The sequence below is a fragment of the Cebus imitator genome, unplaced genomic scaffold (genome assembly GCF_001604975.1).
Source record: "Cebus imitator isolate Cc_AM_T3 unplaced genomic scaffold, Cebus_imitator-1.0 Scaffold253, whole genome shotgun sequence".
Lineage (NCBI taxonomy): Eukaryota > Metazoa > Chordata > Mammalia > Primates > Cebidae > Cebus > Cebus imitator.
The window spans coordinates 2,193,405-2,212,805 of record NW_016107568.1 but is presented as its reverse complement, the minus strand read 5'-3'; the positions used below and the strand labels follow the sequence as shown (position 1 = coordinate 2,212,805).

General features: G+C 37.8%; 2 protein-coding genes and 1 non-coding gene across 3 annotated transcripts; 1 reads left to right on the top strand and 2 right to left on the bottom strand.

Annotated features, from left to right (window-relative positions):
* Nucleotides 1-1,539: 1,539 nt before the first annotated feature.
* On the bottom strand, nucleotides 1,540-1,646 carry LOC119467018. The gene has a single exon (XR_005195534.1). It is a non-coding gene; the product is annotated as a U6 spliceosomal RNA (small nuclear RNA).
* Nucleotides 1,647-4,585: 2,939 nt separating this feature from the next.
* On the top strand, nucleotides 4,586-5,831 carry LOC108282959 (olfactory receptor 9Q2). Its single transcript, XM_017499009.1, has one exon. It carries the CDS (start codon nucleotides 4,648-4,650, stop codon nucleotides 5,590-5,592), a length of 945 nt encoding a protein of 314 aa, XP_017354498.1. The 5' UTR covers nucleotides 4,586-4,647; the 3' UTR covers nucleotides 5,593-5,831.
* Nucleotides 5,832-16,739: 10,908 nt separating this feature from the next.
* On the bottom strand, nucleotides 16,740-18,957 carry LOC108282889 (olfactory receptor 1S1-like). The gene is made up of 2 exons (XM_017498924.2): nucleotides 18,803-18,957; nucleotides 16,740-17,840 (listed from the first exon to the last, which is right to left on the bottom strand). Exons 1-2 carry the CDS (start codon nucleotides 18,818-18,820, stop codon nucleotides 16,890-16,892), a joined length of 969 nt encoding a protein of 322 aa, XP_017354413.2. The 5' UTR covers nucleotides 18,821-18,957; the 3' UTR covers nucleotides 16,740-16,889.
* Nucleotides 18,958-19,401: the final 444 nt, after the last annotated feature.

Sequence of the window (19,401 nt, the reverse complement as noted above, 5' to 3'; positions counted from 1 at the left end):
TAAATTCTGGTAGATCTATAGGCCTTAGAAAAAAAACCTCTAATCTTTTACGTTAATTTTATAGGCTGTAATACTCATGGTATATGAATTTTGGTCTATTCTCTGAGGTTCATTTTGCTTCTCTTCTGGGACTGGCCAAACGGTGACTGAATCATCTTAATAATCATTCTGATAGCATTTTTTTAAAATAAAAATTTTTAATTGACAAATAATAATTGTGTTTATATATTTATAGGGTACAATGTAGTGTTTTAGTCCATGTATACATTATAGAATGATTCAATCAAGCCACTTAAACCGGTTGTTTTAAATTTGGCTATGGCTTCTGAAAGCAGGATGTGATGGCCTCACAGTCTATTTCATACGGGGTAGGAATGAGGGGTTGATGTAATTATAAAGTAGAACTGCAGGCACTCAGCCATTGGTTCTACTTCACAATCAAAGAGGGAGGCATTCTTTAAAGGGCAAGGTGGTTTTCTCTTCCTTTGTTCCTGAGGGATCCATCTGGAAGGATGCTGCTCCCCCAGACTTCCTCCTAATTCTTTTCCTGATTGCTCTTGGGGGAGCCAGTCAGAGACTTCAAGGAGCCAGATCCTGAAATGAGTCATCAGGAGATGCTGTTTCTTGGAACAATTATTACTTTGCTGTTTGGCATTTGGACAGTTTCTGAGCCTCTTTAGAATCACACTGCCTAAGGAGCATCCTCCCTTATAACTCTAGTTTTGTAGGATGCTAATGAAAAAGAGGTTCTATGCTCAAATTCTTTTGGGAAATGGTGGGCGATGAAAAAGTTGATAATGTTTCTTCTTTCTTTTTATTTTTCTTTAACTTTTAAGTTCAGGGGTACATGTACAGGTTTGTTACAAAGGTAAACTTGTGTTATAGAGGTTTATTGTACAGATTATTTCATCACCCAGGTATTAAGCCTAATGGCTAAAAACCCATTAGTTTTTTTTTTTTAAATGACAAGATATAGAATATACAATTTTATTTTATTTTATTTTATTTTTATCCCCATTTATTTATTTTATTGCATTTTAGGTTTTGGGGTACATGTGAAGAACATGCAAAATTGTTGCATAGGTACACACATGGCAGTGTGATTTGCTGCCTTCCTCCCCATCACCTACATCTGGCATTTCTCCCCTTGCTATCTCTCCCCAGCATGTTTGTTGGCCTCATGTATGTCTTCTTTTGTAAAGTGTCTGTTCATATCCTTTGCCCACTTTTGAATGGGCTTGTTAGTTTTTTTCTTGTAAATCTGTTTTAGTTCTTTGTAAATTCTGGATTAGTCCTTTGTCAGATGGGTAAACTGCAAAAATGTTTTCCCATTCTCTTGGTTGCTGATTCACTCTAATGACTGTTTCTTTTGCTGTGCAGAAGCTGTGGAGTTTGATTAGGTCCCGTTTGTCTATTTTGGCTTTTGTTGTCAATGCTTTTGGTGTTTTGGTCATGAAGTCCTTGCCTACACCTATGTCCTGAATGGTTTTGCCTAGATTTTCTTCTAGGGTTTTTATGGTGTTAGGTCTTATGTTTAAGAAAAATATGGAACGCTTCACGAATTTGCGTGTCATCCTTGCGCAGGGGCCATGCTAGTCTTCTCTGTATCGTTCCAATTTTAGTATATGTGCTGCCGAAGCGAGCACAACCCATTTGTTTTTTTTCCTGATCCTCTTCTGCCTCCCACCTTCCCCCTTCCCTGCTCTGATAGGCCCCAGTATGTGTTGTTTCCCTCTTTGCATTCACGCTTTCTCATCATTTAGCTCCCACTTGTAAGTGAGAATATATGGTATTTATTTTTCTGTTCCTGCATTAGTTTGACAAGGTTTCTTAATTATAGGACTTTATAGATCCTTTAATATGCTAACATGTAATGTGATTTTCCATGTGAAGAATATAGTATGCAGTGGTCTCCAGATTTATGAGAACAGTGAACCTGTTTTTCTCCCTGGAACATTTACCTATGACACCTGGGGAAAGGTAAAGCCTTCAAAGTAGAGGCCTCTGGTATGTTTCTCAAACTTGCTACATGTTATAATCACCAGGGAATTTACGAAAATTACTGGTGTTCGGCTCCTGCATTCAGGCATTCTGATTCAATTGTTAAAGGGGATAGTTTGGGCCTCAGGAATTGCTTCCCAGGTAATTCTAATGTGCAGTGAAGTTTGAGAACCACTGCCCTGGGGTCCTTTTGTCTAGCGCCATATTCCAGATAGGCTCAGTCAACTGAGCACTGACCTGGTCCAAGTCATTGTTTTGCCACCAAGAAGCTCCACAGTCCTCTCTGTATCTAGGTTTTTAAAATTTATAAGACAGGGAAACATCACATTCACCCTATCTCAGGTCTTCCTTGAGGAAGAAAGGCACTGACAGGACTTGGGAGTCATCATGCTTTTCAAGAACATGTCTTTATTATTTTACTTTAGTTTATGGCAGAACACACAGAGGGGTAGGCAGGCCTAGAGCTCGCAATCACAAGGCATTGTTGCCACAATTTTTGGAGATTAATTGTATTAAAATCCCCTGGGATGCCTGCTCAAAATGTAGATACTGCTCCCATGTCAGATGTACTTCATCTGCATCAATCTGTGGAGGTGGACCACTACTATTCACATTTTAAACAAATTCTCTGGCTAAATTCTTATGCACACTGAAGTTTGAGAACTGGTGTTGTGGTAGAGGAGTTGGTCACTATCAATAATTTGCTCAGCATGCCTGGTGAGTCTGTTCACAGCCCACCCACACCAGCCTCTCCAACATTTTATCTTATGACTCCCCACCTGCACCATTCTCTGCTTCTGCCAAATGGTGAACTTTCGAAGTCACCAATTACAGCATGCTTTGGCAATGGGGAGAAAAATTTATGCTTATAAAAGCCTCCTTTGGGGATCAGTTCATAGCTGGCTAGGGTGGCACTGTGTGAAACCCCTGACGAAACTGCCAACTGAAATATAGGAAACCTTCAAAGAAGTACATATCTTTTCGTATAAGGCAGGAAGAAGGCAAGACTAGGAACCAGCTCCGTCGGACCTTGCTGAGGGATGGGGCTTTGGAAATTTGAAATTAAACAGAGACTTTCAAAGATATTAATTAGATACCTTGTTAGGAAGTCATATGAAGATACATCACCTCCCCCTGGAGAGTCACCTCAGGAACCAATTAGGATGTGATGCTGGGACAGCAAATATAAGAAGCATATCAGCAAAGTTTCATGCTAGATGGGAAGCTCAGGGAGAAAGTTTGGTCCCCTATCCTTGTGTTTCGAAGTAAGTCTACAAAAAATCTAGGGCAATGGTCATGTCAGGGATATATTGTTTTGTCAAGGGGTAGAGGAAAGAGAGAGACTCCTGGAAGTGATAATGAGACACAGAAGTATTGAAAGTGACCCCATCTCACAAGGTTGCTATGATTGTGAGCGTATGTACAATTTTGTTTCTGGAATGGGAACAAAGACAAGGTAACTGAAACCCAGAGAGGAAAAGTGACTTGCCCAGGGTCTTATATGCCATGTGGGTAAACTAGAAGCCAGGTGTCCTTTGGATTGGCAGGTGATGGGCAGACAACACACTATACAAAAGAAGGGGGCATTAGCAAAGTAGAATTCAGGTGAGGACAGTTTGTGCCCAGCTCATGGCTTTCAGATCTAATTTATTTTCTTTGTTGTTCTCCTTAATGGGTCAGCTCAGTATTGGTCTGGCTGCAGGTACATCAGGTATTCAAACACTATCAAAGCCCTCCTTTACAGGCCTGTTCTAGAACTGTTCCAAGGACCCCCAAATTTATTAACCCAATTTCCTCTAACAGCACTCAAACAACACCAGACTGCAAAAATATTTCTGCTTTCAGTTTTGGATGCTGTTTATTTTCAAGCTACTGTTTTTATTAGGGGCTTTGAAAACAACCAAACAAGGCTTTTGGAGCTTTGTTAGGTGCCTGAAAAAACTTATGTTTGCTCTTTTGATTTCAAGGTTAATGCTTGAGTGTGTGTTTTTGTGTGTGTATGCACACCCTTAATAAGCCAGCCAACTCTAATTAGGATATCAGCTGTTCATTAAACTTGCATGTTGTTAGACTGAGAATAGTAATATTCCTACAAGCAGAACCCATTGCTGATTGCCGATAGATTTTTTGTTCATATGTTTTTGTTTAGAGAATATAAATTTTCCTTCCTTAAAACATTCATTTAAAATTTTAAATAGCCACCTTATATATGTGGAGTGCTTTTAGCTTTCCAATGTACTTTTGTCTCTGTTTTAATCTATGCATTAACCTTATCTCATAAGCAGGGCAAGCATTATGATCCCCTTTTGACAGAGGAGGAAACTGAGGTTCAGGGAGGTTAAGTGCCTTGTGTAAGATCAAACAGCGAATTGGGGACAAAGCTGCAAATACAAGAGCTGACTTGTAAGTCAGGGAATCACTTGCTCTCTGTTCTTTCCGTAATAGAAGCATTCATCACTTTTTATCTTACATTATAATGAGTTCTATATCTATATCTATCTTTGACTGCAAAGTTTGTTGAAGCTGAGTGCCTACATGCAAGACACTCAATTTAAAGCTTTTGTTTCTTGAAATCATTTGAATTCCTTTTGAGGGGTCTCCTCATCTGGCTCTTGTCTTAGCCCTTGCAGGTGAATCACTGGATGGATGGCTGAAAGGAATTACACCGCAGTGACGGAGTTCTTCCTTACTGCATTTACTGAGCATCCCGAGTGGAGGCTTCCTCTTTTCCTTGTATTTTTGAGTTTCTATCTTGCCACTGTGTTAGGGAACACAGGCATGATCATCCTGATCCACGGAGATCGTCGGCTCCACACCCCAATGTACTTCTTCCTCAGCCACCTTTCCTTGGTGGACGTCTGCCATTCATCCACCATCATTCCTCAGATGCTGGCTGTGCTGTGGGAGCATGGCACAGTCATCTCCCAGGCTCGCTGTGCCACTCAATTCTTCCTCTTCACCTTCTTTGCCTCCATCGACTGCTACCTCCTGGCCATCATGTCCTATGACCGCTATGCAGCCGTGTGCCAGCCCCTGCTTTATGTCACCATCATGACCGAGAAGGCCCACTGGAGCTTAGTCACTGGAGCTTATGTTGCTGGTTTCTTCAGCGCCTTTGTTCGAACAGTCACAGCCTTCACTCTCTCCTTTTGTGGAAACAATGAGATCAATTTCATTTTCTGTGACCTCCCTCCTCTATTAAAGCTCTCTTGTGGGGACAGCTATACTCAGGAAGTGGTGATTATTGTGTTTGCTGTTTTCGTCATGCCTGTCTGTATCTTGGTGATCTTGGTGTCCTACCTGTTTATCATCATGGCCATCCTGCAGATCCGCTCTGCTGGAGGCCGGGCCAAGACCTTTTCCACCTGCACCTCCCACCTCACTGCCGTCGCTCTTTTCTTTGGCACCCTCATCTTCATGTACCTGCGAGACAACACGGGCCAGTCCTTGGAGGGAGACCGAGTGGTGTCTGTGTTCTACACGATGGTGACCCCAATGCTGAATCCCCTCATCTACAGCCTGAGAAACAAAGAGGTAAAGGAGGCTGTTAGGAAAGCCCTGAGCAAATCAAAGGCTGCTAGAAGACCCTAAATGGACCCTTGTGAAATATGTTATTCCTGAGTTTTCCCATCTTTTCTCAATAGCACTTTCTGGAGAGGATTTCCTAGACAACCCTAAGTAAAATCACATCTGAACTCTCTACGTCCACTTTCTGATTTATCATTCTATGTAATACTTATCACCATCTGACATATTAGATGTTTTACGTGTTTGACATTGTCTAATGCTCATAACTAGAAAGTAAGCAATATCAGAGCAAGTATTTTTTATCTGAGCTTCATTCCTGTATGCCCAGTTCCTAGCAAAGCACCTAGCCTGTGAAAGGCACTCAATAAATGTTTGTTGAGTGAATGAATCTCAGGTTCCAGTGTCTGCTTATAAGTTGTAACTTCTTCAGTCATCAATTTTCTCATTTGTCAAGTAGGTTTACCTACCTTATAGGACTGTGGTTTTCAGAATCCAATGCATAAATGAACAAGGATCATATCTGTATTATTCACTAGTATCTGCGGAATCCAGTGTATTGCCTGGCATGATAAATACTTGATGAATAAAACAAGAATATTTGGAAAATTGCAAAGCAGTCTACAAATACAACTACTGTTTTGATCCAAAGGGATTTTCCAAATCTCATCATTTATTCATTTATTCTTTTTTGTGTTGTCTTCTTGTTTCTATGGTTTTTGAATAACAATAAGAAAAATTGTAATAATAATAGTGAATTACTCTTATTAGGCATTATTACCTTCAAGGGCTTATAATAAGTTTGCTATAGGAGTTATTTGATTTAATTTATAGGACATTCTTATGAGTCAGGTTCTGTTACTATCTCTGGTTTATAGGTAGGTGAGGCACTTGAGGCTTAGAGATACTGAGTAATATTCTCAAGGTTGGCAAGCAAGCGGTTGGGTGGGGCTTCCACCCAGTTAGACCTGAGAGCCTACCTAACATGCACACTGTTGCTAGCTGTAATCTATTGTCTACTTTATATAATCACTCAACTGGAATTTATTGTTATTACACTTTCTTTTTCCTTTTATCTGGTGAAGAATAGGTAAAAGTCCAATCTGTGGGTATAGATAGCAGTCAACAACATTCATTTTACAGCCCCTATGTGCTAGTATTGTATCATGTGACTAAGTGTGTGTGCATGTGTATGTGTGTGTAGTTGTACATGAGAAAGTGAACTGTGTAGATTAAACAGCAACTTCTGAATTCAGGGAATATCTGCTTTAAGAAAATACAATATTTTAGAAAACAGTTGGCTGGGCATGTTTAGGAAAAGGTATAGGGAAAAAATTAGCACCTGTGGCCAAGAGATTTGGGATCGTATATCAGCTCTTGTAGAAATCATTTAGAAACCACAGATTGGGGTGAAGCAATGTTACAGAATTGCCTCTTGAGCATCATTTTCTAAATATTAACTGTCATGCAAGTATTTTCATAGCACATCAACATCTGTGGTGGGTGTTAGACATATTTGTGTTGTGGAAAGAACTCAGAACTTGGCACCAAAGTGTCCAGTCTGCCACTTCTTAGCAGTGTGGCTTCAGATTAATTAGCGCCTTTCAGCCTGCTTCTCCTCTGTGAAATAATACTGAGCACTTACTCTGGGACATGATTTATATGCATCTCGTTTATTCTCGAAATAACCTGGTATACTTGGAGAATTGGAAGTCATTGGATAATGTTATAAACATTATTTAGTGTTATTAATTACCGTTAATAATACATGTTATTATGGTGCTTGCTCAGGCTCTACAGCCTAGTGAGTATTGATGGGCAGAGGGACCCATAACTGATACACAGGCTTCTTTATTGCAGAAATGTCTGCAACAGTTCCCTTCTGGGCCCAGATTAGCTCTAAATCTGGACATTTCCAGGAGTCAATTTCTCAAACCATTTTTTAATTTAACCCTTAAGCTAATGCACACTTACCATATCCTAGGTACAATGCTAAAAGCTTTACATGAATCATTTGTTTTAGCTCTCCCAACAACGTTAATGAAAAGCAATTTTTATTGACCCCATTTAGCAAAAGAAAAAAGAAAAACTAAGATTCAGAGATATTATGTGACTTGACCAAGTTATATAGCAAGAAAGTGGCAGGTAAGGGAGTTCTGCTCTCAGGTCTCTCTGACTCCCAAGTACATAGTCTTATTTGATAACCACCCTTCTACATTCTTCTTTCTCCGTCTCTGAGACCACAGTTCCTGATTACAGTTTGCTTCAGAGGTATCTGAGTTTCAGTTGCATTCTTGGTCTCTGTGTTTGGCAGGTGTGGGCTGAGATGGGTGTTTTTGATGGACTGACATAATTGTGAAGTTCATGGAACTCAGTTTGGTCCTCTTGTAGGCCAATGAGGAGAGTCTGGGGGAATCTATAACTCCCTCAGAAAGAGCAGTATTGCCTTCAAAGCTCTTTCAGAATATTTCTTGGCTCAGAGTGCTTTAATAAATAGCTAATCGGCTTAGTGCCTCCAAGCAGGCACTAACCTTCCCTTCAGTGATTACCCAAGGAATTCAATATTCCTTTCCAAACACTGGTTATTGTTATTTCTTACCATTTATTAGCATTTACAAATATGGAATTGTGTATATATATATATATATATATATACTTTATTTTTGTTATATCTATTATTATCACAAGACATTTTTCAAAAGATATATCTGAAATGTGTATATATACTTTATTATTTTTGTTATATCTATCATTATCAAAAGCCATTATTCAAAAGATATATCTGAAATATCTTCTAATTTACTAAAACTTTAAAACATAATTTTATTGAGATTTGACATGCAATATACTGTACATATTTAAAGTGTACAATTTAATACATTTTGACATGAATACACTCATGAAACTATCACCACAATCAAGATAATGAGCATGTATATCACTTCCCAAGTTTCTTTGTACCTACTTTGCTTTCTCCCATGTGCCCCTTCCCATCAATCCCCATCTGCACCCCCCAGGCCACTACTTGTCTAATTTTTGTCCTATATATTAGTTTGAATTTTATATAAATTTTATGTCAATGGATTCATGCCTTCTTCTACTTAGCATAATTAGTTTGAGAATCATTAATATTGTTGTATATACCAATAATTCATTCCACATTATTACTGAGTATTATTACATTGTAAACCATGTTTGTTTATTCATTCATCTGTTTATGGGTATTTTAATTGTTTCCAGTTTTTGGCTATTATAAGCAAAGCTTATGATTCATGAACAACCTTTGTATAGATAAATACTTTCAGTTCTTTTAGGTAAATAACTGAGAATGAAATGGTTGGAATACACGGTAGATGTATGTTTAATTTCGTAGGAAACAACCAAACTGTTTTCAAAGTGGTTGTATCACTTAACATTCCCACCAACAGTGCTAACAGTGCATGAGAGCTCCAGTTCTTCTAAATCCTCAGCAAAACTTCGTATGATCAGGCTTTTTAATTTTTGTAAATTGTGGTAAGAACAGATAACATGAGATTTACCCTTTTAATAAACTTTGAGTTTAGTATGGTATTGTTAACCATAAGTACAATGTTCTACAGCAAATCTCCAGAATTTATTCATCTTGCATAACTGGAACTTTATACCTATTAAACTCCAATTCCTTATTCTTCCTGTTCCCGAGCCCCTGGCAACCATACTATTTTTGCTTTTATGAGTTTGACTATTTTAGATACCTAAAAGTGAAATCATGTAGTATTTGTCTTCCTATAACTGGCTTATTTTACTTAGCATAATGTTTTCAAGGTTCATCTATGTAGTTGCATATGGTAAGATTTCCCTCTTTTTAAAAGATAAGCAATATTCTAATATATACAGTCATCCCTCAGTGTCCATGGGGGATTGGTTCCAGGACCTTCCACAAATAACCAAGTCTGCACATGCTCAAGTCCCTGATATAAAATGATGTAATATTTGCACATAAACCTATGTACATCCTCTTGTATACTTTAAATGATCTCTAGATTACTTATACTACCTAATACAATGTAAATACTATTTATAAGTGCTGTTTAAACATTTATTGTACTGTATTGTTGAAAAAATAATGGGAAGAAAAAAGTCTACATACTTTCAATACAGACACAATTGTTTTTCAACTATTTTTATCCAAGGTTGGTTGAATCCATGACTGTGGAACCCACAGAGTCAGAGAGCCAACTGTACCATTCTATAACTTTTCATCTCTCAATGGACATTTAAGTTATTTCCACATCTCAGCTACTACGAATAATGCTTAAATGATCATGGGAGTACACACATACACACACACACACACACACACACACACACACACACACACACACACACATAGATTTCAATTCTTTTGGATAAATACTCAGAAGCATTGGGTATTTATTGCTGGGTCATATGACAATTCTGTCTTTAGTTTTTTGAGAGACCTCCAAACTGTTTCCCATAGCAGCTGCACCATCTTACATTCCCACAACAGTGTACAAGGGTTCAAATTTTTCCATATTCTCACAAACATTTATTTTTTAAAAATAATCATAACCATCCTAATAGGTATGAGATGATATCTCATTGTGGTTTTGATTTGCATTCCCCTGTTGATAAGTGATGTTAAGCATCTTTTCATATACCTGTTGGCTACTTGTATATATATATTTTGGAGAAATATCTATTCAGATCTTTCTGAATAGAAACTTTTTAAATTTAAAAAGTTTATTGAATAAAGGTTGTATGTATATAAGGTATATAATTTGACAACTTGATATATGTATTATAATAATCATTACATTGTATCATGATTATCACAAACACATTCTTGAACACATCCATCACCCATGCTGTACATCAAATCTTCAGAAGTTGTTCATTTTAAAACTGAAAATGTGTTCCCTTTGATCAATATATTATTGTCCTCCACCCCCAGCCACTGGAAACCACTGTTCCTGCTTCTATGAGTTTGACTTTTTTAGATTCCACATATAATTGATATCATACAGTATTTGTCTTTCTGTGTCTGGATTATTTAACAGCATAATGTCCTCCAGATTCATCCATGTTGTCACAGATACTGGTATTTTCTTCTTTTTTATAGTGATTAATAAATAATATTTCATTATATATGTAAACCACATTTCCTTTATCCATTCATCCATCTGTGGACACAAGTTTTTTCTATATCTTTGCCATAGGGATTAATGCTGCAATTAACATGGGAGTGCAGCTATATCATTGAGATACTGATTTCATTTTCTTTAGATAAAAACTCAGAAATAGAGTTGCTAGATTGTATACCAATTTAAACTCCCACTAACAATGAACAAGTGTTTTATTTTTCTCCACAACCTCTCCCACACTTATCTTTTGACTTTTTGAGGATAGCCATCCTAACACCTGAAGAGATATTTCATTTTAGTTTTGATTTGCATTTCTCTGATGAATAGTGATGCTGAGCATCTTTTCACATATCTGTTGGCCATTTTTCTGTCATCTTTGAAAAATGTCTGTTTAGATCTTTTCCCATCTTCTAATTCAAATACTTTTTTTCCTATTGAGTTGTATGAGTTCCTTGTGCATTTTAGATACTAATCTCTTATCAGATATATGATTTGCAAATATCTTTTCCCATTGCATATGTTGCCATTTCACTCTGTTTATTGTTTCCTTTGAAGAAAAGAAGTTTTTTTAATTTGATGTAGTCAAATTGATGTCTAGTTTTGCTTTGTTGCCTGTCCATTTGATGTCATTGCTAAGAAATTGCTACCAAGACCAGAATCATGAGCAATTTTGATTCATGTTGGGTTGATTTTTGTGTATCGTGTGTGATTAGCATCCAAATTCATTCTTTTGCATGTGGAAACCTGGTTTTCCCAATATGTTGACGGGACTATAATTTCTTCACTGTGTATTCTTGGTGCCCTTGTCAAATATTGGTTGATCATATTTGGGTTTATTTCTGGGCTCTCTGTTCAGTTCCATTTGTCTATGTGTCTGTCTTTATGCTAGTACGTTTGTGACTTGCAACCCTGCTAAACTCACTTATTAGTTTTAATAGCTTCTTTTGTTTATTCCTTTTGTTTTTCTACATACACAATTGTGTTGTCTGTGAATGAAAGCAGTTTTATTTCTTCCTTTCTAATTTGAGTGATTTCATTTCTTTTTCTTGCCTTATTGCACTGGCTAGAACTTCCAATAAAATGTTAAATGAAAATGAGGAGAATGTAGCTTCCTGTCCTATTGTTTATATTAGGGAAAAATCTCTGATATCCCCACCATTCCTTATGTAGATTTTTCACAGATGATCTTTATCACATAAGGGAGTTCCCTTTGATTCCTCTTTTTTCTTCTCATAGTATTTTTCTTTTTAAAATCAGAAATGGATTTAGGATTTTCTGCATCTACTGAGATGATAATGTAGTTTTATTTTTGTTTATTAATGTGATGGATAGCATTTTTTGATTTTTGAATGTTAAACTATTCTTATAATTTGGGGATAAACTATACTTGGTTACAGTATATTATTTTTTTATTATGACAGTAAGTAGAAGATGTTCCTGATCATTCTAGGGTGGTTATAAGTATCACAGATGGTATTACCTAAAACTGTGTGCCAATTTAAAAAGAGATTTGTAGCTCTGAGTCATTTACAATCCTCTGTTAAAAGGAGAATATATATAGAGGGACATATGCAAGTATAAGGAAGACAGAGACAAAGAAGAAATTTGAAATTTTTTCATCTTCTGAAAAATCTGTTCTGAAGGAGGTAGTTTCATTTTGGTTTCAATGCTGAGGATTCAGGACTGCTTGAGAGATAGCTAGGGATGATAGCTGACTGGGTTGAAGAAAGCAGATCAGAAAGCATGATTTTAGGAGTACTGGTTTGGCTCCAGGTGTTTGAAACAGTTGCTCCTTCTTTTTTCTTGGACATTTTTTCACATTCTTCCTTTGGCTTCTTGACTACTACTTTATTTTGTTTCTTAAATATTAGACTCCACCAGGGCTTTGTCATAGACCTTGCTCTCTCTCTGTAATCACTCCTTAGGTAATTTCACCAAGTCCTATCACTTTAAATACTCATTTTATTTAAATAAAATAAAATTCTTTACCATGGCCTATAAGACTCAGCCTGGATGGGTTTCTGATTACTTCCATGGCTATATCTTATTCCACTCTCCCAACTCCCTCTGCCCTAGCACTATTCACTTACTATCCATGCAGTATGCCAAACCTGTTCTCATATAAGGATTTTAAACCTGCTATTTGCTTTTCTTGGAATGTGTACCCACATCTCATGGCTCACTCCCTTATTCTATTCAGTTCTCTGCTCAAATAGGTAAGAGAGTCCTTCCCCAAGGCCTAAACTTCCTTTTCTGTAATAAGCCACTCTCTGTGTCATTGTCCTCATACCTGCTTAACATTTCATTGAAGTCCTGCTTACCACCTCATATTATATCAGTGATGTATTTATTTATATGTTCATTATCTGTCCTATGCACTATGAAGTAAGAGTCAAGGAAGGAACAGCACTGCCTCATTTCCTTTTGACTCTCAATAGGTGCTAAAAAAAATTCCTGGTGTTAAGTATTTGCTGACTCTTCATAGATGAGGTTTTACAAGTTATTCCTAGCCAATATATAGATATTTTTGGTGTTTCTAGGCAGTCCTCTTGCATCTGTGTTAGCTACAATGAGATGGCACAGGTTTCTATTGATTTATTCATAAAACCACAAATTGGCTTTTCTCAGGTACAGCTAACACAAAAGGACAAGAATGGTGTAAAATTCAGTTGACTGTACTTTGCACAAAATCTTTACGCTTTCTTAATCTGATGACATTAATTATTGACCAAACATTGTCTTCATTTATCAAGTCTTAAAAATCATGTTAATTTTTCTCTTTAGGCTTAGAGTGCATTGAGGTCATGGACTGTGAATTATTCATTCTTTTGGTCCCATATTCAGAGCCTGGCAAATGGAAAGTTCTCAATAGATGTTTGTTGAAAGTGACAAATTGGAGAATGATTCAGGGAAATACAAGTATCTAGGTATAGATTTAAGCATTTCCTCTGCAAAGACATGTCCAGATTTTTATAAAAATTTGTGACTTTCTATTTTCTTACTCAGTTCTGTTCTGTGTCCCAGATATAATCCTAATTCACTTTGTCAGGCAGACTCTCAATGTACATGCAAGTCTAAATCTGGCCAAATCAACTTTTCTGTTACTTGCTGCAGATGAAACTTTATTTTCCAGCCTCCTGTGGAACCTACAAGCCAGAAATAAGAGGCTTAGCACAGGCCAACAGGGATGGGGACCAGTGTAGATCTTATCACCTGCATTTAACCCTGATGGTCCTTATTCTATAAAATATGACCTAGATCTAACAAGAATAAAGAATGGCGGGGGAATCACAGGTTCACCCAACTAATGTTTATTTAACAGAAAACTCTGGTACCATGTAAGCATGATGGTTGAATAGGCAAGACAGTTCGTATTCATTAAAACTCAAAAAAGCTTTTCCCTCTTTCTATAATGGCAGTCATTGTAAAATGTTAAAGCAACACAGAATGTGACATGAATTATTTTATCCCATGACCCAAGCAAAACTGCTGTTATGGTTACATACTACTATGTAACAAACCACTCCACGTGGTAGAAATTTAAAACATTAACAATCATTTTATGGTTGTCTTTCGGGTCCTAGGGTTTGACTGCACTTGGCTAGGCAGTTAACACTTGGGCTCTCGTGTGCCTTGTGGTTGGGGCCGAGGCTGGAATCACCTGAAAGCTCACTCGCTCACATGTTTGTGACTGGCTGGGGAGATTCAAAGACTGCTGGGACAGTGCATCTGGGACTCCTTGGACAACTCTCTTGAATTCTGTGTGGTCTTTCCATATGGTCTCTCCAGCATGGTGGCTTCAGGGTAGTGGGACTTCTTCCATAGCAACTCAAAGCTCCAGAGGTCCATATCCAGAGAGAGAGTTAGCCAGGTGGAGGTGTGTCTTTGTCTGGGATGTTATAACAAATTACCATGAACTGAGTGGCTTAAAAAACACTTGGCTTTCTACAGTTCTGGAGGCTGAAAGTCTGAGATGAACTGGATGGTCAGTTCATCTGATGAGGCCCCTCTTCTGGTTGGAGACTGCAGATTACCTGCTATATCCTCCATGTGGCAGAAATAGAGAGTTCTCTTGGATCTCTTGTGTAAAGGCACTAATAATTTATGAGGACTTCATCCTCATGACCGACTCATCTTTCAAAGGCCCATCTCCTACTACCATCGCTTTGGGGGTTAGAACTTCAACATATGAATTTTGTGGGGACACAAGCATTTAGTCCATAAAAAAGTGAAATTGGCTTTTCTAAGAAAGTCTCAGAAATCATGCAACAGTACTTTTGGGGTGCTCTATTGGTCAAATAAGCACTCAAAACCAAGCTCAACGGTGAGGGTTATGGGTTCCACCTCTTGATGGGGAAGTGGTAGGGTAGGTACTTCAAGAGCACATGGGGTGGAAATATTGTGACCATTTTTGGGAAATACAATGTGCACAACCACTTGTATTTTATTGACTCTCCTCTGAGGCATCTCTTTATGCAAATTTTGTTTTACAAAAATGGGATTTTATGATACATGCTGTTATTAAACGTTCTTTCTTCATATTAGATCAATTGCAATATTACAGAAAAAAGAAACTGAAATTAGCAAAATGGCTTGCCTTGCAGTGAATTAGCTGCAGAGTTGGGCCAGACTCCATGTTTCTTGATTATAAATCTAGGACTCTTCCTACTGCTCCATATGGAATAATGAAGGCAGAGCTCTGTGATGTTCCATGTTGGAGTTATGGATGGAACAGGATGGATACTGAGGTACTTGAGGAAGACTAGAACTGTTGAGAGGCTTATTGGGTAGCCCATACAACAGCTGGTGGGTTTTACATTTATAATAAAAACTAAAAGGAAACATAAAAGTTTAAGAGATAGCATGGAGAAAGACAGGTGGCCGATTATACGTTTACTCATAAATAGGTTGTATGATTCTAAGTTTAGAGAAGAATGGAAGTCAGCTTAGGCTGGGAAAAAATAAACTTAATTTGGCAGGGCAGGTAGGTTGGAGTTAGAAGCCAGGAGAGTGGGTGGCTAAAAAAAAAGTATTACTTTGTTTTTAGTGTCTACTATATACTACATGGCTGTTCCGGACAGAGTCAGAACTATAACTGATACCTTTTATACGTATACGCTGTGGTTTCCATTGAAATAATTGAAGTCATCTGGAGTCATATGTCCTAAAATGTATTTGTACAATGCTAGTTCCATGAACAACTCTGTGATGAATCAGGTTCCGTATGATTGAAATAATTAAATTTCAATTATTTCAAGTTTAGTCTTGAGAATTGCTGTTTACCATCTTACCCTTTTAGAGATCTACATGACACTGAAGGTTCTGAGAAGTTGTCCAGTTAATACATTTTGCTTCACTTAACTCAGAGTTGCCCAAAATTATTTGACCATGGGAATCTTTGTTGTTACAACCATAAAATATCTCACTGAATAGTACCTTAGCAAAACAAGGTTTAAGAAGAGCTGACCTAAACAAATATAGATTAAAGAAAGAAGTAGTAATAACTATCTTCAAAGCAACAAAAGCTAGACTGTGGGCACTATATGCACCTGTTATTGTCTAAATTATAAAAAAATTGTACCAAAGTTTGTAATAATATAGATTGTAATTAAGATGTATGTTTTAAAATTATTTTTTATTTTTTACACATAACTTTTTATTTATTAATACATGTATTTTTTGATACATTTTCCCTGGTTTTTGGGGAATATCTGTTATTTTGATATGTTCATATAATGTGTAATGATCAAATTAGAGGATTGGGATATCCATCACCTTAAATATTTATCTTTTCATTATGGTGGGAACATTGGAATTATTCTTTTTAAGTTATTTTGAAATATGCAATAGATTATTGTTTATTATATTCCCCCCTAATGATTTATCAAACATTAGGTATTATCTATTCTATCTAACTGTATTTTTATATCCACTAATTAACCTCTATTCAACTCCACTTCACCTCTCTGCTCCTGGGCCCTGGTAACCACCAATCTACTCTCTAAGGATGTGTGTTATTCTTGTGACTTACCATGGAAGTTATGGGTTTTGTTTCCATGAGAAGAGCTAAGTGGAAAAGCTCCAACCCCTCAGAGGTTGGAATAGGAGACAGATATCTGCAAGCTCATCAAAAGTTGAACCATCACAACTGTGCCATACACTCTGGGCTGAATCATTTATCTGATTATGTGAATTGAAAGAATTTAGATGTCCAGGGCATCAAAGGGAAGAACTTTTTCTATTGATGAGCTTTCTCAGGGCACCTTTCATATCCTTATTCCTCAAGCTGTAGATGAAGGGGTTCATCATGGGTGTCACCACGGTGAATAGTACAGCACCAATCTTATCAGTGTCCTCAGGGTGAGTGGAGGAGGGAAAAAAGTACACACCTACAATGGTTCCATAGAACAATAATACAACTGTGAGGTGAGAGCCACAAGTGGAGAAGGCTTTCCACTTTCCCTGTGTGGAAGATATTCTCAGGACAGCTCTGATGATGCAGACATAGGAGAAGAAGATGAGTGCAAAGGGGAAGATGATAACTGATAAACCCACGATAAACAGCATAAGCTCATTGATTATTGTGTCTGAGCAGGACAGTTTGAGCAGAGGGGCCAAGTCACAGAAGAAGTGGGAGAGAGTATTGTGGTCACAGAAGGGCAATTGAATGAGCAAAAGGGTGTGTGTCAGAGCAATAATATTACTGAGGAGCCACGGGATGACTGTGAGCAAAATGCAGAACATGGGCTGCATGAGGGTTGAATAGTTCAGAGGGTGGCAGATCGCCACGAAGCGGTCGTAGGCCATAGTCCCCAAGAGCAAATTGTCAGTGACGACAAACACAATAGAAAAGTACATCTGTGTGATGCAGCTTTCATAAGAGATGGATTGACTCTTGGTTTGAATATTCATCAACATTTTGGGGACTGAGTTGGAAATGGAGGAAATGTCAGCAAAGGATAGATTGGCAAGGAAGAGATACATGGGGGTGTGAAGGTAAGTGTCCAAGCTGATGGCCAGAATGATGAGGCCGTTCCCAACCACAGTGACCAGGTACATACCCAGGAAAAACACAAAGAGGAGGTTTTGATGCTCATCCTGGTGGAAGAATCCCAGGAGAATGAATTCAGTGATGGTGGTTTGGTTTCCTTGATGCATATTTCTACTGATCTGAAGAAAGAAACACAAAGTCTTCATACACCTATAAGAAAACCGAACGTGGTACCATTTGGCTGCAGCCATTGTGGTAAGGAACTTCCTCTAGACTGATTGGCAATAACATTTCTTCTGCCTGTTAAGTGGAAGTGCTACTTAATAAGGAAGTATTTTAGCAGTGCAGTTTTGGAAAATGCCATAGAAAAAGACAGGACATGCCAGATACTTCTCAATGAACATGTTTTAAACTCTAACAGGGCTCTGTGTGTGAATTTTCCAGTTGATTCTAAATGTAGTTTAAATTGCCCAAACTGAGGATCATAGATAAGGCATACCCTATATTCCAAAGATATTATATACCCTTGCAAGAATTATTTAAAAGTGACCAAACTGGTCCCAAACCATCTTCATTTTTCATCTTTATCCTTTAAATCTAGGAAAACAGAAATTTCAAATTTCATGAAAGTGAAGAGTTTGAGGAAGTAAACATGACTGAGGGTTAGGAATGTCTGTGGGAGTGTACACCATTGTGTGGGTGCTTCTTCTCACTAATGCTGGGGAGGTCTCCAAAGGAAGGGCTTTTAAGAATGAGTACAAGAAGGAGCAACCAGGGTTTTACTTCATCTGTGGCTAGATAGTAGCATCAAGAAAACGTAGGGGGCATGTATACACTTAAACACTTGTGTTTAATCTCACTTCTAAAGGTGACGGGCTCACTGGATCAGCCCACAATGGCAGGGGTATAGGAAAAAAATCGTGGTTAGTAGAGGAATCCTGCATTTTCACCCATGGCTCGGCATGAATATATGACTTTCCCATAGGACATGTAATGCTATAGGAGGTCGTTGGAGTCAAGCCACTTTGTTGAGATGCCAAGCCAGAAACAGCCTATTGGAGAAGAGGAGGCTGTGGCATTAAGAAACCATGAAGTGGGTCTCAGAGATCCCAAGAGATCAAGGGTATAATAATTCATTGACCTTGTCAGGGAACTGCATAATGGGGCAGTCTCCAAAAGGCAGTCTCTGACAAACCCCAAAATGGTCGAAAGAGACACCATAAGGCACCAACTGCTAGTATCTATGGCAACAGATATGAACAGTTTTGCTTTTTTTCCCATCCCCATTCTTCCAATAAAACTGAAAAAGGAAGGGAAGACTAAAATGACAACAACAATAACAGTAGTAACAACAACATAATTGTGGGAAGAGAGTCCAAAGCAAAAAAGAACATATGCTCCTGCCTTCCTGCTGTACAACCCAAGCTATACATCAGATCTGAGCTCAAAAGGGAGGACCCATGCTTTGAATTGAGAGTGAAGCTGAAGTTTAAAATTGAACTGGATTTGGCTTTTTAATAACTGGAAATGGATCTTCAGTATCAAAGTTAAACATTTTTAAAAGCTTATGTGGTCAGAAAGGTAAAGGGATGTCACAAGGTGTCATCCTGGAGTAGAGAAAGGAGATTGGACCTAGTATGATTTTTCCTTGTGACTTACTGGAAATAATATCGCTTGGGAACAAGGAGACATTGGTGCCTCTTTCTGCTCTCCTAACATTGTCTCCCTCCCATTCTATCT

What these genes read in the sequence shown, in the direction of transcription:
- LOC108282959 (XM_017499009.1), top strand. Translation starts at nt 4,648, where the DNA reads ATGGCTGAAAGGAATTACACCGCAGTGACGGAGTTCTTCCTTACTGCA.